Raw genomic sequence first — 20,467 nt, forward strand, 5'->3', positions numbered from 1 at the left:
CTGGTACACCATTTCATGGTGCGTCCAAGTCTACAACGGTGATCAGTACAAGCTGTATCTAGCTGCACGGGTCTCTAATGAATGCAGTGAAGAATTATCTGGGTATTAAGAGGTTTGTTGTGAATATTGAACTACGGGAGTAAGATGATAACACAACCCCTCCTGTAACATCTGTACGAACAGTAACTGGCCGCGATAGATACCGTGAGGCATATACAATATCTATTTCATAGATGGAATGTCCCACGTGTATATCACTACAACAATGGATGCTCAAGCGCCAGCTTCCCAAATCCTCGTGTACCATCACCCAGGGCTTGCACTTGTTCCAGCGCAGTTTCCGCTATCCCATTGATCACATCTACAGATGGGAACTGGAATCCCGCACCGTAATTCGCAACCGCCCATTGTAGAGCCTTCCATGCACGCACATAGTCAGAAGGTCTAGCTGGAATCGTAATAGGACGAGGAGCCCCATGAACCCGAATAGTAGCATCCCTATTCGGTGTAGCAAAGGGCATCTTAAACCGAGGATCACGCTGGACAACAACAGAGACAAGGCTGGCCTCTCCTGAAACACACTCAGCCATAAGTTTTGCTGAGCCAGCTCCTGCGTAACTTCCCACCGTGTCAAAACCATAGTCTATAGAATCCCATTGTCCACTCTTTAGCGCTGACTTGATTTGCGAAGCCACATCGGGGGATTTGTAATCAAAGCACTGTGTTGCTCCGAGGTCCAAGAGAAGTTGGTGTCTTTGTGGGGATGCAGTGACGAAGATCGGATGAATACCGCTGGCCCGGGCGAGCTGTACTGTGCAGAGCCCAACACTGCTTGATGCGCCCCAGATAAGCACTGGTTTTACTGTCTTCCCTGTGTCTCCAGTGTCTGGCAGAGGAAACTTGAAAATGTTATAGAGCGTATCAGCAGCTGTCATGGACACGACGCCAAGACATGCCGCATGATGCAGTGGAAGGTTTGCAGGAACATGAAAAGCCATTTCTTCCGGGCAGACCAAGTATTGCTGATGGGTCCCATATCCAGCCGGTCTGTTGAGACCGGTAGGAGTATATCCGGCAATAGTGTCACCGGGGCGAAAGGACGACTGGGGCGGTGCCTGGAGCACTTTCCCGCAGAAGTCGTAACCCAGCACAGCCGGGTAAATGCCTAGTTGAGTAGCATGTTTGACATCAGCCGGATTTGCACCCGAGAACTGTGTCTCAATCAGGAGTTCTTCATCCCCGGGCACAGGGAACTCTAGATCTCGGCGGACTCGGAAAATGGCGTTTTCATCGGCAAATAGACCGGTATTTGCGTTTGTCTCGCTCATGATTCGCAGCTGCTGACTAGGAAGAAGACATATGATAAGAATAATGTTACCAAAGAGGGGAAGCCACAGCCGAGGATCGTTCTGGTCATATATAGACCATGTAATCACGGAGTAAGTTCGCAGTAAGTGCGGAGCATCGCGAAGACTGGGCCTGGACTTCATGTATACTTCTTTCCGGATGCTAGAAATACTTCCGATTCCGCTTAATAACCCACGCTAACCCCACAATCTTGTGGGGTCCAGGCATGCGGAATGTAGATCAGCTTCGGCCAGTTTAGTTCCGGAGGTATATATATACCGATAATTTGATAGCTCAGTGTAGACATATAGTCCTTCCTAGTTCCCTATACCCCACTGTTCATTTGCTGTCTGGCAAGCCAATCTTCATAAGATCACCGCCATTATGTTAGTGGAAGAAAAGCTGCAAGCTCAGTTTCCAGACACCGTCTACACGGCACTGGCACCACCAGACCGTCATCCCGGATTCAACTACAAGGGTTTCCATCCAGGCCGGGTTACCCGACTTCCGAGGGGCCATGTTAAGGAACCTGGATATCAGGCATTCCCTGTGGATGTGACTTGGGAAGAAGACCAAGCAATTCCCATGCGTGATGGCGTAAAGCTGTATGCAGATATTTTTCGTCCCGCTAATGAGAGTGAGAAGGTTCCCACTATCATACCCTGGAGCCCATATGGGAAGGTCGGGACCAGTACTCTCAGCTACGATAATATGGGGCCATGGCGAATCGGCATTCCGTACCAGAATCTTAGCGGATATGAGACCTTTGAAGTGAGTTATCGTCGGGTCTCGCTCATTAAAATTAGTAATAATAGCTGACTGTGCTAAGGGTCCCAACCCGGCGGAATGGTGTTCTCGGGGCTATGCTGTTGTTGATGTCGATGCCAGGGGGGCTGGGAATTCGGAGGGCAACCTCATGTTTTGGGGCGAACAGGTAGGCATAAGATGTTCCCATGATGATGAATGCAGTGTCTTATGGGTTGATTAGGAAGCAGTTGATATCTATGATACGATCAGCTGGATAGCCCAGCAGCCATGGTGCAATGGATCAGTAGTTATGGCGTAGGTCTCATGATTTATCACACTGGAAATCATCTAACAGCTCAAAAGGGGAAACTCTTGGTTGGCTATTTCACAGCTCAACTTTGCGTCCCGCTTCCAGCACCCAAATCTGAAAGCAATCGCCCCATGGGAAGGGTTGACGGATCTCTATGCTCATCAGATATGTCGTGGAGGAATCCCAAGGCCTGCATTTGGTGAATTGGTCCTCCATGGATTGGCAGGTGCGTTATATTGACTATCATCTGACCCTCGAAAGGCCTGCATGAAAGGCCAGATACGAAGTGGGATTTAACTTGTACTAGGACTTGGGAAGGCAGAGAATATTGGTGCCATGTTAAAATCTCGCCCATTGTGTGACGAATACTGGGAGGGAAAGCGAATCAAACCAGAGGGTATCAAAGACGTTCCAATGTATCTGACAGCCTCCTACTCGACCGGTCTACACTGCGACGGTTCCTTCAGAGCATTTGAAGCAGCACAGACATCTCGGAAATGGCTACGCGTGCACTCAACGCAAGAATGGCATGACCTATACAGACCAGAAGCCACAGATGACCTGCAGCGCTTCTACGATTACTATGCCAAAGGTATCCAAAACGGGTGGGAGACGGAAACGCCCCGTGTGCGCCTGACCCTATTGGGATACGATGGTAGTATTGCGAAAACAATTGTCGAGCGCCCTGAAGAGCAGTGGCCTCCGGCAGGGCAACACATCCGTCGCTATTACCTGGACGCTGCTACTCAATCCTTTAGCACAGCCAAGCCTGTTAACTCTGCCAGCATTACTCACGAAGGACATTCATTGATAGCCTCCTCGGTATGTTTCCTTGGAATCACTACTATCCTGTTCCCATTGTGATTGACTATCCGTCATATCTTAGGATTTCACTCTTATCTTCGATAAATACACCGAACTATGCGGACGTCCCTTTGTGAAGCTTTACATGTCTTGCGATGTGAAGGATGACTTTGATGTTGTGGTGCAGATCCGCAAGATCTCTGCGTCCGGAGAGCTTCTCGAGTCACTTAACTGGTCGCCGATGCCTGTACCAGGGCCGAAGGTCCCTAATGTCAATGTCGCAAAGCATTTAGGGCAGCAGGGTATGCTCCGAGCCTCGCACCACGTGAGCCTACAGCCCCGAGCCTGCGAAGATGAGGTGCCAGTGTATAATCACCGGAGGCGCGAAGCGATTTCTCCTGGAGAGATCGTTCCCCTTCTGATCCCAATATGGCCCCTGGGTGTGGTCTTTGAGGCCGGTGAAGGCTTGACCCTGCGAATCTCCGGTCATGATATGTCACTCACGGAAGCAGAATCCATGAGATTGACAGCTCCAGTAGATGATAATGAAGGGCAGCACACCGTGTATACTGGTGGGGAGTATGAGAGCTATCTTGCGATTCCAGTGATCAAAGGATAGGTATTATCATGGCCGGTCATTGAGGACCCTGTGAGTTGAGCCTTGAAGTTGAAGGCAGGGTCGCGATGTCATGTTTTGTATTAGCTCTAGAGCCTATGTCAGTAGATAAGACCAACTGACGCAAGTTACCTGCACGGTCTTGTTACAAAGAATATTTTCATCTCCACCAGGAAAGTCGAGTACGGGATGATGGTTCGGATCGGAAGGAATCGCCCGCAGTAACCATCATTGACATCCCAAAGCGGACGATTTGACTTGAAAGAGCATTACGGCTGGAAATTACTGAAACCAGTGGCTATGGCTTAAGTACAGATATATGATTGTTGTGGGCCTCATATGGACTTATGATAAAGGGAATGAATGAGAGACATACATACTGTGCCGCGTGGACGGAGTAAATTTTTATATATGGTTTCATCCTTCGCTTCCTCCACTATACGATGCAAGTCAAGCATAAATAGATCGTTTCATCAGGCTCATACACCTCGTCCCTTGCAATGCTATTATTCGCATTAAGCAGTGTCTGCATTAAATATGCAAAAAGGTCAAAGTGATGATGGCGCGGATATGGTTAGGGGCTGCTGAATAAGCCTGCCGCGTAGGTTGCCAAAATTTGCAGGCAGCCGTCGCCGGTTGCCTAAAAGATACCTAAATACCAAGCCCTATATCTTCCATCGATCTCCGTATTGACCTGAGTTGCTCATTCTTCAGTCTTTTGGTATACACTCTAGAAGCTGTTCTTCACAAGGTAGCAATCATGACGAAACGCTCATTAAGCCCTGACCCAGCGTCCGCAAGACGTCGCATCAAGCCCGTATCCATCGAAAAGAGGCCATTCAAAATCATTAACCTCGATGAAGGCGACCTAGTGCACCAAACTTGTGTTGCGGTCCATGGCGAGTGCCAAGAGTTTGACTATGCGGCAGATACCAATTTCGTGTCTGTCTCGTCATCCAACATGCTCAGCCGGGCGCAGACAGTCAATCACTGGCCGTTGAACAAAGGCCAATGGAAGGCGCTCGTCATGCTCGCACCAGGGACCAACACACTTATCTTCAAGCTACATCACGCCGGTGGAATCTCAGCTTCACTGCAGATTACAGTGAATTATATTCCCCTGCTACAGCTGCCTCCGCTCCATCTCGCGGTGCTTGTCGCAAAGGATTCGCCACTGCTCATCGATTGCCCACCAGCCAAATACGGGGGCATCTCAACTGCCCACAGTACCCTCAATGCGGCCATTTCTAAGCTACGAATGTCGGCGTATATGTGGCAAGCTCTCACAGCAGAGGACTTCCGTCAAAAGGGATTGGGAAGGCGGTCATTTCGCCTGGAGGAAGAGTGGTCCCCCAACACAACCATGCAGACGGAGCATCAAGCGACACCTGGCACCAATAGTCATATGGGAACTGTCGCTAAAGTCCATATTATCCGGTCGGATAAGACTATCGCAGAGCTCAGGGATGCTGATGTTGCCCAGCAGAATCCTCGAGGTCGAGATCGGGATGCCCTGCACAGATATTTTGAGGCCGCCCTCGCTAAATCAGGGCCCCCCTTCGAGTCAAGCTGCCGTCCAGTGGTGGCCGGTTTGATTTTGGATGCTCATTACTCCACCGAGCAATCGATGATCATGGGCCATGCAGCGTTGGGTTGTCATAAACCTGATGGCATCTCCTTGGGCATCTTTGGCAGTCATCTTACCTACTCTTGGCCGCGTTTCCTCGAGGAGGTCCCTGCCTGTCTGATAGATATGATGCCCACGGGTGATACCGTCGGCAATGACAATGGTGAATGCGACACTATGCGTGGCGCGTGTTTTGTCGGCCAAGGTGCCTTTCTGCACGAGGTGGGCCATGCCTTAGGTGCCGGACATACTACAGGGATCATGGCAAGAGGGTACAGCAAAACTTGGGCGATGAACTTCATATCGCATGAGACCAATAGCGCGGCAGAGAACGATGCTAAGTGGGATCTGCAAGATGCGCTCAAGTTCAAATTGCTGCCGCATTTTGCACTCCCTGGCGATGAGCTCGTGTCAAATGACTTTCGGCTTGCCAAAGTCAGAGTTGAGGTTGATTTCGGCTTGGATAGCCCAGGTATCATGAATATGGAAGGGGAATATCCGGAGGGCCTCAAGGTGTCTTGTACAGCAGGCCTGGCGCAAGTGAAAATTGAGAATGGGGCAAACGATCCCCTAAACCATGATTTTATAGGTGATGAAGATGAGAAAGGTGGTTGCACAAGGCTTTCGTACGACAATATTCGTGAAAGGTTTGACCAGAATCATCCGCTAAGAGTCACTGCCATTGGCATGAATGGTAAGGTGGCCATCGTGAACGACTTGTGGGTGAGGCTCAAGGGAAAGCCCTACATCATCATCCCGGGCAGTAATGTGGCTCTTCGCAAACAATCTGTTCGGTCAAAGGATCTAGATTCAAACAATGATGACCGAGACTTGATCCAGTGGGCTATGCTCCTTCATCGCCGCGGCCAAGATGGCCAGCTGCATCGTGCGACGAGTATCGACCTTCGGGTGGGATGTATCATGGATGGAGCAATCGTCTACTATGCCGATGGGCAGCAGGCAAATTGCGGCCCCAGCCATCCTCATCGGTTTGGTGGACACAGATCAGAAAGCCATGAAATCCCTGCCGAGGAGACCATCACCAAAATCAAGATTTGCAAGGATGACGGCGGATGGAGCTGCTTGGCAGGTATCTGCATGACCTTGAGCAATGGAGATGAGTGGGGCCATCTCAACCACATAGAAAATGGCAGTGACAGTGACGATAGTCACGACGACAATCCCGTCTTCACTCTCGAGCCAGCCGAGGATGAGGTTATTGTGGGCTTCTACGGACAGAGTAGCTCGCCCAGTGGATACACATCTGAGTTTGGAATCTTGACAGCTCCTCGGGGGGTGAAGCTGCCAGAGAATGTTTATAATTTGCCTGAATTCAGGAATAACTGATGGAAATAGGTCTTGGGAGCCTCCTGTCCCACCTTGATCAGTTCATGAATAATACAAGGATCAAGGCAACCCACAGAGATGCACTTATGTGATAGTACTGCACAGGTAAAGGGTCAAGGCGGTCTACTCAAGATAGGAACTCGAGGACACAGATGTATTATATCAGATATAGAAGGGCTACAGAAACCCAATTGAAAGAGTAAATACGTTTTTGATGAGAGTGCAAGAAATAGCGGACAGCCATACTAGTCGAAGGTCATAGTTTTCAACGACAGCGGCTGTCAAGATAAGGAGCGACTCTGGGCCGAGCTTCGAACGCCGTTTTGAACCTGGCGAGAAGCTCCGGTAGAATAGCCTGAGAATTCTCAAGAAGTAAGTGACGAGTACACATAAAATGAAGTAGGGGGGGAATTTACCGGTAATGTTCCAATCTGCGGGTCGTTGTCGATAGACTGGTAGATGACAAAATCCGGGTAAGTAATCCTTTCACCCAGGAGATAAGGGCCCTCTTGCTTAGCATAGGATGTAGCTAGGATGTTGTAATATTTGGGAACAAACTCGTTCCTAAACCTGTCTGTGATATTGCCAAGGCTGTTCACCCATTGGAGCTCACATAAACATTAGTTGAAACATGGATTCTTGCACAGCATGTAATGATATTCACCGTGTACTCACCAGTCATTATACACGTCACCCACTGCATCTAGAAGATACTTCTCCAGGTTTGCATTTCCGTCGTATTCCCCGAGCTCTCTAGCTAGATATGTTAGAATTGGCAGATGCTGTCAAATAGTGAGCACAAATTTGATTTTATAGGCCACAGTATTACCAGTGTCAGAACTTTTCCTTCATAGACAAGGACAGGCACCTGACCAGTCACCGATAATGCCTTTTCCTTGAGTTCTGCGCTGGTTGTTGACCAAGTATCGTCATACTGATATCCGACATCATCGAACTCGACTCCTGCGTTTTTGAAGAACAGTCTAAGCAAGCACTTGTAAGCTAATAATTCCTTCTTTTCGCTACGGTCACTCTCACCGGATAACCTCCCCACGGGCCAGGCTCCCGATATCAAGATAAAGAAGGGTAGGTTTAGCCGACGGAAGCTGCATTTCTACTATGCTTTGAGATGTTGCTTTAAATAGTAAGAGATGGCGATAGTGATTTTACTCTGGTGACATGTCTTACCAAAATGAAACTAGAGGCAGGGACAGGGCACCAATGCGAGTTATAAAATGCCCATCATCTCACGTCATTATGGGATATTATCAATGAGGCATCTCTCCAAACCTTTCTAGGAAACAGATATAGTCATTGAATGCCCATTATAGCAACTTAGTAATCATCATGGCAAAATCTAGGCTCTAGACCGCTTGAATTAATCTCGTCGGCAGAGGCCTAGTTAGCCGGCCCACGATCATACGAATATAAGCATAATTTCGAGGTGCAGTAGGGATGATCACCATGTGAAACTAGAGGTAAATGAAAACAACTATTTTCCTGGACATGTCCAATGGGTTAGGTCTGATAATACAAGCTTCTATATTTTTTCCAGACTCAACGTTATTAACATAGTCAATGAGCTTTTAGTTGAAAATCGGAACCGAATATTAATTTGAGCAACTATAAAGAGTCATCACAGTCAACGATGTTCCAGATAAGCTTTTGGATCGTATGTTTAAGAAGTGAGACAGTGGTTGCGATAGTTTTATATTAAGCTCAATTTAGCTCATAAAAGTGTAGTTTGTTGTTATGTGTGCACTATCTACATGGCTCTGACTATGTATATAATGGTGCTTGATGTCTCTATTGGTAAAAGAATGTCAGAAAAAGCTTATGATATATATAGTCCCGTCGTCATGGTGACCGTCTACTGTATCAGATACGAATTTCCAGTTAGAAATAGTGGGTGGAAGTCCTTTTACCAAATCCATTGCTGGGTCTATTAGTTATCCTGAAATTCTCGTAATGAGTAATAATACTATTCGACGGGGTTAAACATGAACTGCATACAAAACATGTCCGAAACCAATATCCATTCTGACCGTCTACTCGAACCGGCGTGGAGCCGCCTAGCACCCTATACCCCATATTATATGACAAAAAGATCCCGTAGGTTGAATTCCTTGATTAGATGATTATGTTGCTTGAATCTATCAGCATGACTGTGGGAAAGAAATCGCTTAGGAAGAATAACAACACTAGGCCTAACTAGGCAGCGTCAACATTATATATTGTGAAATAATGAAGAACATGAGTTCCTTACTAAGAGATAAGATTCTTGAATTCCTATTAAATTTACGAACAAAGGAAGACCTTTTATACTGGTCTAGAATCATATGCTTGCAGACAAAGAGCCTTTAGGCATCTACATATATTCCATATGGGCAAACCGCACACAGAAGCAAAGAGTTAAATGCAAGGCTTAGCCAAAAACGACGAAACAGAAATGACCTCAAATCGCTGGATGCAAGAAGAGCAAGTGAGATTTTTAGAGTCCGTCAAAACTACGTGATACATGAAAGCAAAGCACAAAAACAATCATTGAGCATATACACTCCCCGAAAATGCAAATGCAGTGAGATATCCATCAACGGCCTGCACATGGACATGGATATCTCCTCCCAGTCACGTAGCCGTCTCTAACACAGTATACCCCGACATAAGGAGCGGGACCACCACTATCCCGTGCCACCGTTTCGAAAAACATCATAAAGCTGTGTCGACCTCGAAGCTGAACCCGCAACCCGTGCCTTCGCTAGTTACGAGCCAGTCAGGGCTGGCAGACATCTATTCTTAAAACAGACAAGACGTGTAACGGTATCGAGTGAGCCCCCCATCCTCCCTCCCCCAAGCAGACACACTTGAGTTTCAATGTTTTTCGGTGCAGTATCAGGCAGACGTGCGTGGCCATTCGTCGGAAAATTCTTCAACCTGAAGTGAAGACCAGTCCATTATCAGTATGTATTCGCTCGAAGCAATTCAGAGGTCGTACCACCATAAGGAGGGAGGCCTCTCAGCCAGTTTATCAGATCAATCAAGTTCAAAAGAAATCGCGGGAGGTGGGCGACGAGATCGGCAAGCTCAAGTAGCCTATCAGAGGTATTTTTTGTCGAGCAATCCATAGCCACAGTAGCTTTTTTGCCAATGAGATAGGTAGTCAATATTTGAGATATAGAATAATGTGGAGGTAAGGGATCGAATAAATCTGGGCAAGGGGCCAGTTATATAGGTCTCGCCAGGCGTCAAGATTCCCTTAGTTAGGATAGCTCTCTATCTTGATGACTTATCCCACTAGCTGCGACTAGGAATGGTGTGTTGAAAGCACTTGTTGTTGATCCATACCTTCTTTGCAGTGGTTGCTGGAGTGCTCTTTGGGGGAGCTTGTGCAGGGTAGGGTTGAAAACAACATTCGACCATGCTAGGGTCTGGTGAAATGGTGCAAGCTCCCACGAAGAGGTGGTAGGCATCCACAATGTCTAAAAAAAGCAAAATTGGGAAAAGGGAGAGCCGCAGAATCGTCGTATTGCTCGACCTGGCGGGTTTCCACAGGGATAGGGGAAACAGACTGCTCAAGAGTTTTGCTCGGATCCAGATTGATTTCCACAAGTCGGTGTGCATCGGTACGAAACAGAGAGGTAAATTGAAGTAAAATACCAGTCTAGCTCCACTGTCTTCAACGCATCATGGACGAATCGAAGACAGTGCCTACAATCAAAAGTGGTAAGTTGCGGTGGTCCCTGGAAGTACATAGTGATGCAGTAAAGAAACGTTACCAATCCTCTAAAACATCAGACTCAAGGCTTGCTTTGTATCAGGCTAGTAAAATAGCCAATTAGATGGCGAAAGGAATTTTCCCACTCACATATTGCTCCTGCTGAAATGCCATCCTAGAGGCTGAATACACAAGGTATCGGCGACAGGAGTGCACAAGGTTTGAGGCGCCATCGACCCACCACACCTTGTCCGTAGTGCCCGTAGTATTATCTCTATTCTTTTAGTATTAATTTTGCATTTTTAAGTTTTAATCCTGGAAATCCGCTTTTTGTTTTTGTGTTTCTTGTTCTTTTTTTTCCAGCATGCATCTGCAGTATTCATTACGGAGAACGGCGAACAAGCCTGTCGCACTTCGAGTACCGTTCCTCCCTGACCCAACTCATTCAACTTGAACATGCTCATTGTTACCCGAGGCACTATGTCCCGTAGGCTCTGTGTTTGGTGGTTTATATTTGTTATTATTTTCCTTAGTCGGTCGAGCAACCCGCTCCGCCATAGATATGACTTAAAACGTATTTCCCGTGACCGTTGGTTCATCAGTTCTTATTTTATTTTCTTTTCTTTTCTTTTTTCTAGAGGCTCATTTGGTACCAATTGAATTTGCTGACATTAGCTTTTTTGGGTCCCGTGAGGACCGTTTGATCCCTCATCACCAGATGTCCCCCGGAGTTAGAGATGATGCTCGCTTATGGAGAGTTTATGTTCCTAACCCCATACCTGGACCTCCACAGGGTGGTGGGTCCGTAATACGTACATCAATCGATAGTCGGCGCATGTCTTGCACGGAAGACGTCAGGTACCGTTGTCCAGACGCACCTCGTACGGAAAGGCTACCATGGAGTTAAGATTGACCTTGAAAAAAAAAATGTTGGGGTCCAGTCCCAACCAGGAAGATTATGGGCTGGAATGTTAGCCTTTGCTGATCCCCTGAGCAGCATTACTCCCCGCCGGAACAAAGCGGTGAATCGCGTTCGATTCTGTTGGATAGTCTTGGGGTGGTGGGATCCACAGGGCCCATGTAAATCCGGCGAGTGTTGCGCTGCGCGTGTTGGCTTAAAGTGAAGTTCGTTTTAGTTTCAGGTACAAACCCTATCTCGGCAGGCTTGGAGTTTGAACTGCCTACACGTGGGAGATGGAGCAGCGATCCTCTCCTACCTATGTATGCCATTAGAGAAATTGATTCCTGTACTAGATACATACAGCTAATCACACACATGTAGTGGTAGGTGGCTTAGCGCCCCTGAGCCCCGTTTAATCATTCGGTGTCCCTGCGTCTACTTCGGAGTTTTAATTCTTGAGGTTGTATTACTCCGCCGATTCCTGGCCGTAGCAAAGTCAGATACCCGGTAATTGAAACTGACACCAAATTGAGTGATACACATGTATGTGGTTGTCTCCAAGACAAACCGGTGCGGCTGCGCGGAATGCGGGTTTACTCGCACGAGACACCAAGAAATTTGAACTCGCTACCAGTTCTCGGAAGTCTGATCGCCGGTAAATTGGTTTGGTCATAAGAGTACTCCGTACGAAACGCGAGTCTGGAGGCTGTCGTTATCTTTGCTGTTCACGCATGAACTGGGAGGAATTGCGCAAGTTGCGGGCCGGTTCCGTCATTAGGAGGTCTGAGTTAATCCTAAAGCACTGCTCCGCCTCGCTTGGCCCCCAGCTTCTGGAAAATGACAAAAACACAGAATTACCTACAGTGCAGACCGGGATGAGCCATGTCCTTTTCAATGCAACTAAGATCTTACCGTACCATAGCCTTTGCCTGCTTTACGCTCTAGCCCTAACTCTTGCCCGAGTCGTCGTGGATTCCTCCACCCTTGGGTGGCACGGCGGCTCCACCCAAGGGAGAAATAAATAAATAAAAAGAAAAGAAAAACGCAAAAAATTACCAATAAGCTGTTTCTAAGTTTCCCATAGAATGCCGACGAAAGGCTTTTCTCCTTTTTTTTTTGTGTCTTTTTCGAAAAGGGTCTTGGCCCGACTGTTGATAACACACGCACTTCGTTCGGACAACCATAATTAGTTCCACTGATCTGAGGACAGATTCCCCCGCCTAGGACTGTCTGGTGATTTTAGATTAACGTGATGCTTAATTTAATGCCTTTGAAGAGTCATTGTATCAACTTTTTGATTTCCAGGCCCTATGATTTGGTCAAACATGCCTTGATTGCACTCCCAAATCATACTACCCGAAGTACTCCGTATTCATATTATCATACTAACTAAATAATAACATGAATGAAGTTGAATTTTACGGAGTAAGATTAGTTTGAAATTCGACATCCGGATCGTTTCTGCCTCCAGGTCCAGTCTCGGGAGATTTTCGCCGAGGAACCGCGATGATTAACCAACAGACCCTCCTTCTTGACGGCTTTAATGATCGTATCCACCGTAGGTGCGTATCTGAAGATCTGCTTGCCGGTATAAAATATATTATAATATATTTCAAATAAATCTCCTCAAAATCACCGAACAATTACGTACAAGATATTTTACGTGGACTCGACCCCTAATGGGTTGGGCGCAGTACCTGAAATCGGAATAAAGCGACTTGACCGACATGGACACATGATAAATGAGTCCGCTCCATAGACAATAATATATTCTTTTTCAATTTACGTTCATCTACATGACTGTCGGGAACTTCCGCTCCCGCGGGTGTAACGTATGTCGCGAAAGTTAAATGTTTTCCCCAGCCTTGACGGGACTTTGGTCCCCAGATGGATGGATTGATTGATTGATTGATGAGAACCCTGTATCCATGATTTTGAGTTTTGCCCAACACAACCGGGGAACTTGCCGTTGCCGGGCAGAGACGAAGGTTGAGAAGAGAGGATGAGTGACTCTACGCCAAGCATGTCTAGCATAGCCCAAAGAAATTGCTGTCGCATGGTAATCTCCTGAGGTGCAGCCTATCAGGAACTGCATCTTCTGGTCAGTAACTTATGGAAGGTCTAGGATCTACATTAGCAACAGATGATCTTCCTATAGGAAAAGGTTAGAGTTGGTTCTCACCCTTCTCCGCTTGGCGGTTAGGCCTTTCGCTCCTTTCGATTCTTTTCTTTTTCTCGCTCTCTTCCTGGAAGTGGTTTAGTACCAACATAATAATATCCTCTCAAATCATGGCCCTGGCAACTATCGCCGAAAGACTAGGATGTTATCTTTGGCCTCTAGCTTAGTTGTGATCTCCCCTTCCTGAAGACCTGCCTTCGCCAGGTACAACCTCCAGAGTTCCCAATACTCGTCTCGGCATTATGCCTGACCATCCTTTCCTCCCATCTCTCTTTCTCTCTCTCTCGCTCTCTCTTTGCGGGTCAGTTAGATGACCTTTAACCAACCAATTGGAACATTGTGTATTTATTATACCCATAATTCGTTGTATCTAAGGAAACATTAAGTATATGAAGAACTAAAGACTAAAAGAAAGAAGGGTCCACGGTTGAAAATCTTATTCTGGCGGCAATACAAAGAGCTTAACCACGGGGAGGAAAAAAAAGCCGGGGTCTGGGAAGATCCCGATGAATTATCTCTGGGGATGTGAGTCGTGGCTCATGCTCTAAGTTTGTACATTGATAGATGAATTGAAATAGGGGAAAAAAAAAAAAAAAAAAGAAAAGAAAAGAAAAGAAAGAAAAAAAGGATCACCACCGTTGGTTTCGCTCTCGGGACTTCTAATGCAAACTGGACTGTTGTTTCAAATCAAGCGTCATAGCGCAATAATCCCTGGTCTTTTGTCTATCGCTGGGGCTATTATTATTATTACTATTATTATTATTATTATTATTTTCTTTTTTAATTTGTTTTTATTTTACTGCATTGCATTGCATTACATTACATTACATTACATCACTTTATGTCAATTCGTCCCATTTTGTCTCGCTTCGTCCTATTGTCTTTTAATTTCCTTCATTTCTTTCCCTCTTTCGTTTTCCTTTCCATTTCATTTTCATTTATTTATTTATTTTGTTTGCTGGGCTAGATACAGATTGGAATTTCATTTTCTACAATGCTGTGCTGATGGCTATCTATCGTTTATACAGTAAGTGTGTACAGTGCTAAGGCCGTTATATGGGTGTAAGAGATTGCATCCCAGGAATACTTATCAGGCGCAAGATTTAACAGTATTGGATCGTTGCAGATAACCTCTTAGCTTTGACAGACTCTGACCCTTTAACAGAGATATCAAACAAGACAAATAGAGAACTCCGCCCTCAGAGTATTCGCAAACAACCTCACACCCTCGGTCAAATCCACATCTGGTGCAGCAGAAAAGGTTACTCAGAAGTGTAACTCGCCAATATGACGCTTGTTGAAGGAAAATAGTGGCCCTTTTGTGACAAGGACCCCACACTCTAATCCCTTGGCTGCAATGCGATACTCAACCTGGTGGAGCTGCAAGTCAGTCTCTTCCCCAGATGCTGACAATCTACACAAGCGAGGATGTGCTCTCCAATCTAGCTTGATCCAAAGAAACATTCCATACTTCGGTGGGACCATTTTAGCTATTTCTGGGCGTAGATACCGATTACAGGCGCGGAGAAGAATGTTGCGGTTTCACCGGTACTCCTGTGAAAGGTTCGCCAACCAGGCGCTCAAGCTTTCATGATCCCAAGTCTTGTCCAGAGGTACCACAACATTAGCTGTGATGGACCACTAACAGCCACAGTTTTGACTTCTTGATAGGAACAGAACTTGTCAATGACTTGGGATATTGCTGTCACCCACCCAGCCCTCAGCCCGGGAGCGAGTATCTTGGATGTCGAGTACTGGCGGATAACAGGGCCGGATATATACTTATTAGCTGGTATCCTCGCTGGTACGTAGAGGGATGAAGGGGCTTGTCTAGCTCTCTAGAATGCTGCTAGTATAATCCATGGCCGTGGGATAGGGCCCCTACCCGGAATCACCCTTCGGGATGGGGGGTTTTCCCAAACCCCATGCTAAGAATACGAGTAGCTTATTTTGTGCTCTTTCGAGAAACTGGATTTAGCGCAGTGTATGATAAACTCTAATAACATGATTTTCCGAGGCTGTCTATCACTTGCTTTCGAATTACGAATAGCACAAGTTCTTGATGCAATGTTCCACACTACAAGGGATGTCAAAAGCAGTGTTATCCATTGGGATATTTGTTTTATATCCCAGGACAATATGTCAAGAATGTACTAAATCTATTCTATAAATATTGAAGGCTTCTATCAGGCGACTTTTAGCAATTCTTTGTCGATAACCCCAATCAAGGCCTTAGGACAGTGATTGGGTGGTGCATAGATGCTGCTGGGAGAAGGAAACAAGATATAAAAGAGTATATTCGCAATTCTGGCATAACACTTGAGGCATACTTGCATAAGTAGCACAGCCGTAATTTGAAGGCTATCAGATTTAATAAATGCTCTTTAAAGTATCAAAAAGTCTAAATAACTGGTTCCAGAATACGGGATGATTAGATCTTCTGCTTTTTAACAGGTTACCAAGACTGCACGCCATTGGCATTGATAACTTTCCCTTCATCATTGTCCCTTTTCCCATCCACAACATCCTTGACCAATTTCCCCTAATACCAGGGTCTGCCGCGCCCATTTTGCTAAAGACACCGCCAGCAAGACCGGCTGCTAAAAACCCGGGCGACACAGCGAAAACCTTGACACCATCCTCCCGTAGTACCTTGGACCAGTCTCTAAAAACCAGATTCAAAGCCGTCTTACTGGCTCGGTAGGGTAAGAGACACAGATTAAGGTTTTTGGGCCAGCCAACTGGGGAAGACTTGTTGATGAAATGGTTGGCCTCCATTGTCTCCGCCAAAGACGACGTCCCACTTGTTTTGAAGATTAGACGAGGACTGGCGGATTTCAGAAGCAAAGGGGCAAACGTCTCAGTGAGGAGATGGGTACCGGTGACGTTCACATCGAGGGTCATATCCCAGGCCTCGCGTGTATTCATCGTTTCTTCAGCATTTAGCTGTATGCCTAAGTACCATGGATTAATTAGTATTGCAACACTCTAAAACAAGCCGGACACCGTTACCTGTATTATTGATCAGTATGTCGAGTCGATCATACTTGCCAGAGATCGTTTTATAGGCGTTCATGATAGAATCGTCGTCAGAAATATCGAGTTGAACAGTTGAAACGGTACTGGGACTTTCTGGAAACTCCTGCTTGAGTGTCTCGACCGCAACCTCCCCTGTTGAAAGACTCCTAGCAGCTAGGAGGATATCATAAGGAGCACTACCACGACACAGCGCCCGAACAGTCTCCAGGCCGAGGCCAGTGTTGGATCCAGTAATGAGGATGATATTTGACTAAACATATGGATTTCTCATGGAGTCCGTTATCTGCACGGCTATTATCTCAACTCTGATATTCTAAATGTGATATTCCAGTTTAGGGTCTTATTCATATTAACGAATGAGATCTGAGCTGAACGCAACACAGAAAAGTACTTTGAGTCACTGGTAGAATTAACCAAATTCGGGAGTATTCTAGACGGCCTTGTCTATCTTATGCTTAACCTATCAGATAGTGACTATGGTAATATGAATCAATATAGATTTAGCTAATAAGAATGTGCTTAGTCCTAGTGCGTAGACGATTGACATAGCTCTGAGTATATATATAGTAGTACTGAACCGAACTATTTTAGAAAGTTCAAAGAGGATTATGACCTGTCTAGTGTCGTTATTATGGCTGTCTGGTCTATTAGGTATTCCTTCCTGTTAGCTATAGTGGGTGAGGCTCCGTGTAGCAAATACATTTGCCGGGTCTATTCGCTATCCTAGGCATGCTCGTAACCGGTGCTGAAAATATCGTACCGGGTTAAGATGAAATACATACAAAGTGAGTCCGAAACCAAGCACCAGTTTGTCCGTTCATCCTAGCCCGGGATCTTGCAACGGTACAGTTAGTTCACCTGACTGTCATCTGCCGTCCAGGTTCTAGGAAGGTATAATTTATTCTAACACCCATTTGCTGAAGGTTTGATATATCATATTCTGTATAGAAGGTGATCCAAGGTCGTGGTATATTTTACATTTCAATTAGTATTGGTGTTTAAGAAGGGAAAGAAAGAAGATGGCCCGAGTTTATGGGTAGAAAAATAGGACGAGTTTAGAGTCCGTCAAAGATACACAACACAAAAAGACAAACCATAGAAACAGTGAACAAATACTCTTCCCAAATAAATGAAACTCCGTGAGCTATTCATCACAGATATACAGATGGACCTGAATAGCTTCTCCAAACAGCAGAGCCACTTATGACCAGTATAGACCTTATGTGCAGGGTCACTATTATCCAATGCCAACATCTTGAAAGATACCAAGAACGTAATCTTGACCATTAGTGTACCACCACGACAGCAGGAGCCAGCTACCTCTGCTTATGCCCATCATCAACAAGTTAGGACTGCCAGGCACCAATGCCCCGACAGACAAGATATATAAGGTACTGTAGTATCCGTTCTTTCAAACACACTTGATGTTCCATGCTTGTCGTCAGGTAGATATGCGGTCATTTATCAAGCTTCTGTCGAATCTGAAGTGAATGAAAATTTATTAGCAGTATATACTGGCGTGTCAAATATCGGAATTCTTACTACTATAAGGAGGACGACCTCTTAACCAGTTTGTCAAATCAATCAAGTGCAAAAGAAATTGCGGGATACTCTCGACAAGCTTGACAAGCTCAATCAACCTATCAAAGGTATTTTTTGTCGAACAATCCATAGTCACAGCGGTTCTCTCGCAAAAGGATATTCAAAGACTGGAATATAGAATGATATGAGCACAACAGAGAGAAATCATTGAGCGGAATGGCTATTTATATGTCTCGCCAGGTGTAAATGTTCCCTTCGTTACTGTAGCTCCCTATCCAGATGATATACCCCTAACTGCGATTAGGAATAGTGTGCTGAAGGTACTTATTTTTGACCTGTACCTGGTTTGAAGTGGTTGTTTGAGTGCTCTTAGAAAGAGCTTGTGGAGGGTAGGGTTGGAAAAGTCCCACTATACAAGGACCTCATGATGCTGCGAGCTGTCGGAAGAGGAATGGTGCATCCGGCATATTTCTTTTATAAAAAAAAAGAAAAAAAAAATATAAGTAAATAAATAAAACAAAAGATAATAATAAAATTGGGAAAGAGAGCCGCAAAGCCACCACATTGTAAGACCGGGGGAGTTTCCATAGGGATAGTGGTTCTGACTGCTCAGGTACTTTGCTTGGATTTAGAATGACTTCTGGAAGTCGGTGTACATTTGTACAATACAGAATCGTAAATCGTAGTAAAATACCAATCTAGCTCGAACCCCTTCAGCACCATGGGACGAATCGAAGACGGAGCTGGCAATCGAATGTGGGAAGTTGGCGGTGACTGGAATTACATTGGAACGAAAAGAAACATCCTAAAACAGCACACTAAAGGCTCGTGTTACCACCTACATCGGGCTAGTAAGATATTCAATTTGTCTGTCAAGGTCACTTCGCTACAGGCTTATTCCTTATGGGGAACTGCCATTATAGACGCTGAATACAGACTATATCCGTCAAAGGAGTGAATAAGGGGAAACGCCAATCGACCCACCGCGCACCTTGTCCGGCATGTCCATCATGGCACCTCTCTTATCTCTTATTTGGTCTTAGTCTTTCATTCTAAAGTTAGATATCCGAGACTCGCTTTTTTCTGTTTTTCTTTTCTCTTTTTTCTCTTTTTTCAATTTTTGTATTTTCCCATTTTCCCATTTCTGTCATTTCTTTCATTTTGCATCTGCAGGATTCGTTATGGACAATGGCGATCAGACGCTGACACCGAGTCATAGCTTAGACAGCTCTTCCTCTTTGACCTAAATTATTCATCTTTAACAAGATCATTGTTGCCCGAGGCACTATATCTCACAGGCTCTGTGGTTCACGGATTCTTTTTGATTTTTGATTTTATTTTCAGAAAGAAGTTTTTTTGTGGATTTGTTTCCACTCATGTACTTATTTCCTGTGGTTTGTACGTGTAGCAACTCGTTCTATCGTAGCCAAGACTTAAATGGATCTTTGACTGTTGGTTCATTACTTGTTTTCTCCCATCAGAGGCTCGTCTTGTATCAATTGTATTTGCTGGCGTTAGCTTTTCGGCATTTGGTGATAGCTAATTCGTCCCGCATCTCTAGACGTCCCCTGGACGTCCCAGACGATGTTCGCGTATGGAGAACTAGCGTTCCTGGTTCCATAGCCGGATCTCCCCCGTGGGTGGGACCGTAATGAATTCGGTTGATAATCGGTGCATGTCCTTTGTCCAGTAGCGTCAGGTAGTGCCGTTCAGACTCTACTGAAAATATACCATGGAACCAAGAGGGTCCGATCACGACCGCGATATGGGTTGGGACATTAGCCTTCACTGATCCCCCGAGCAGCACGCCTTTCCGCCAGCCTAGTATACCTATCCGGAAGGAGCGGTGAATCATGTTGGGTCCGGTTGGGTCCGGCTGGGTCGTTTGGGGTCCACGGAACCACGTAGATCTAGTCGAGGTCCCGCCAGGCGTATTGATTCAAGTGACACGGATCCTATATCCGCAGGCTTGGAGGTTCCACCACCCACACGTGGTAGATATAGAGGCGTAGTCCTCGCCTACCAATGTATGCCATTAGACGGATCCATCCCTATCCGTCATACCTATAGATAATCACGCACATGTACATACGACTGTGTGGCTTAGCATCTCAGCAGCGGTTGGTCCCGTTTAATCATTTAGCGCTCCTCTGCTACATTCTTCTCTGATTCGCCCAAGACGCCAAGAAAGTTGGTCTTAGTATCGGTTCTCGGAAAGTGGGTATTTTGGCCCTCCCTCAAAACCACAAAACCACGGGATGCGAATCGAGGGGGTGCGAATCCAGAGGTGGCG

At 45.9% G+C, this 20,467-nt stretch overlaps 5 protein-coding genes across 5 annotated transcripts; 2 read left to right on the plus strand and 3 right to left on the minus strand.

Moving 5' to 3' along the window:
- Positions 1-257: 257 nt before the first annotated feature.
- On the minus strand, positions 258-1,328 carry BDV27DRAFT_158451 (zinc-binding alcohol dehydrogenase family protein; the record flags this gene model as incomplete). Its single annotated transcript, XM_032072686.1, has 1 exon — positions 258-1,328. One exon carries the CDS (start codon positions 1,326-1,328, stop codon positions 258-260), a length of 1,071 nt encoding a protein of 356 aa, XP_031926916.1.
- Positions 1,329-1,731: 403 nt separating this feature from the next.
- BDV27DRAFT_165236 (Alpha/Beta hydrolase protein) lies at positions 1,732-3,827 on the plus strand (the record flags this gene model as incomplete). Its single annotated transcript, XM_032073870.1, has 5 exons — positions 1,732-2,118; positions 2,336-2,409; positions 2,458-2,630; positions 2,712-3,226; positions 3,291-3,827. The coding sequence occupies 5 exons, from the start codon at positions 1,732-1,734 to the stop codon at positions 3,825-3,827; spliced, it is 1,686 nt and encodes a 561-aa protein (XP_031926917.1).
- Positions 3,828-4,584: 757 nt separating this feature from the next.
- BDV27DRAFT_165237 (putative peptidase family-domain-containing protein) lies at positions 4,585-6,798 on the plus strand (the record flags this gene model as incomplete). Its single annotated transcript, XM_032073871.1, has 3 exons — positions 4,585-4,848; positions 4,888-4,900; positions 4,931-6,798. 3 exons carry the CDS (start codon positions 4,585-4,587, stop codon positions 6,796-6,798), a joined length of 2,145 nt encoding a protein of 714 aa, XP_031926918.1.
- Positions 6,799-7,063: 265 nt separating this feature from the next.
- Positions 7,064-7,910, minus strand: BDV27DRAFT_158454 (glutathione S-transferase; the record flags this gene model as incomplete). Its single annotated transcript, XM_032072687.1, has 5 exons — positions 7,064-7,153; positions 7,215-7,389; positions 7,474-7,580; positions 7,628-7,781; positions 7,837-7,910. The coding sequence occupies 5 exons, from the start codon at positions 7,908-7,910 to the stop codon at positions 7,064-7,066; spliced, it is 600 nt and encodes a 199-aa protein (XP_031926919.1).
- Positions 7,911-9,959: 2,049 nt separating this feature from the next.
- BDV27DRAFT_129436 (uncharacterized protein) lies at positions 9,960-10,530 on the minus strand. Its single transcript, XM_032067193.1, has one exon. It carries the CDS (start codon positions 10,417-10,419, stop codon positions 10,093-10,095), a length of 327 nt encoding a protein of 108 aa, XP_031926920.1. The 5' UTR covers positions 10,420-10,530; the 3' UTR covers positions 9,960-10,092.
- Between the last annotated feature and the right edge of the window lie 9,937 nt (positions 10,531-20,467).

This window comes from Aspergillus caelatus, assembly GCF_009193585.1.
Source record: "Aspergillus caelatus strain CBS 763.97 unplaced genomic scaffold BDV27scaffold_104, whole genome shotgun sequence".
NCBI lineage: Eukaryota > Fungi > Ascomycota > Eurotiomycetes > Eurotiales > Aspergillaceae > Aspergillus > Aspergillus caelatus.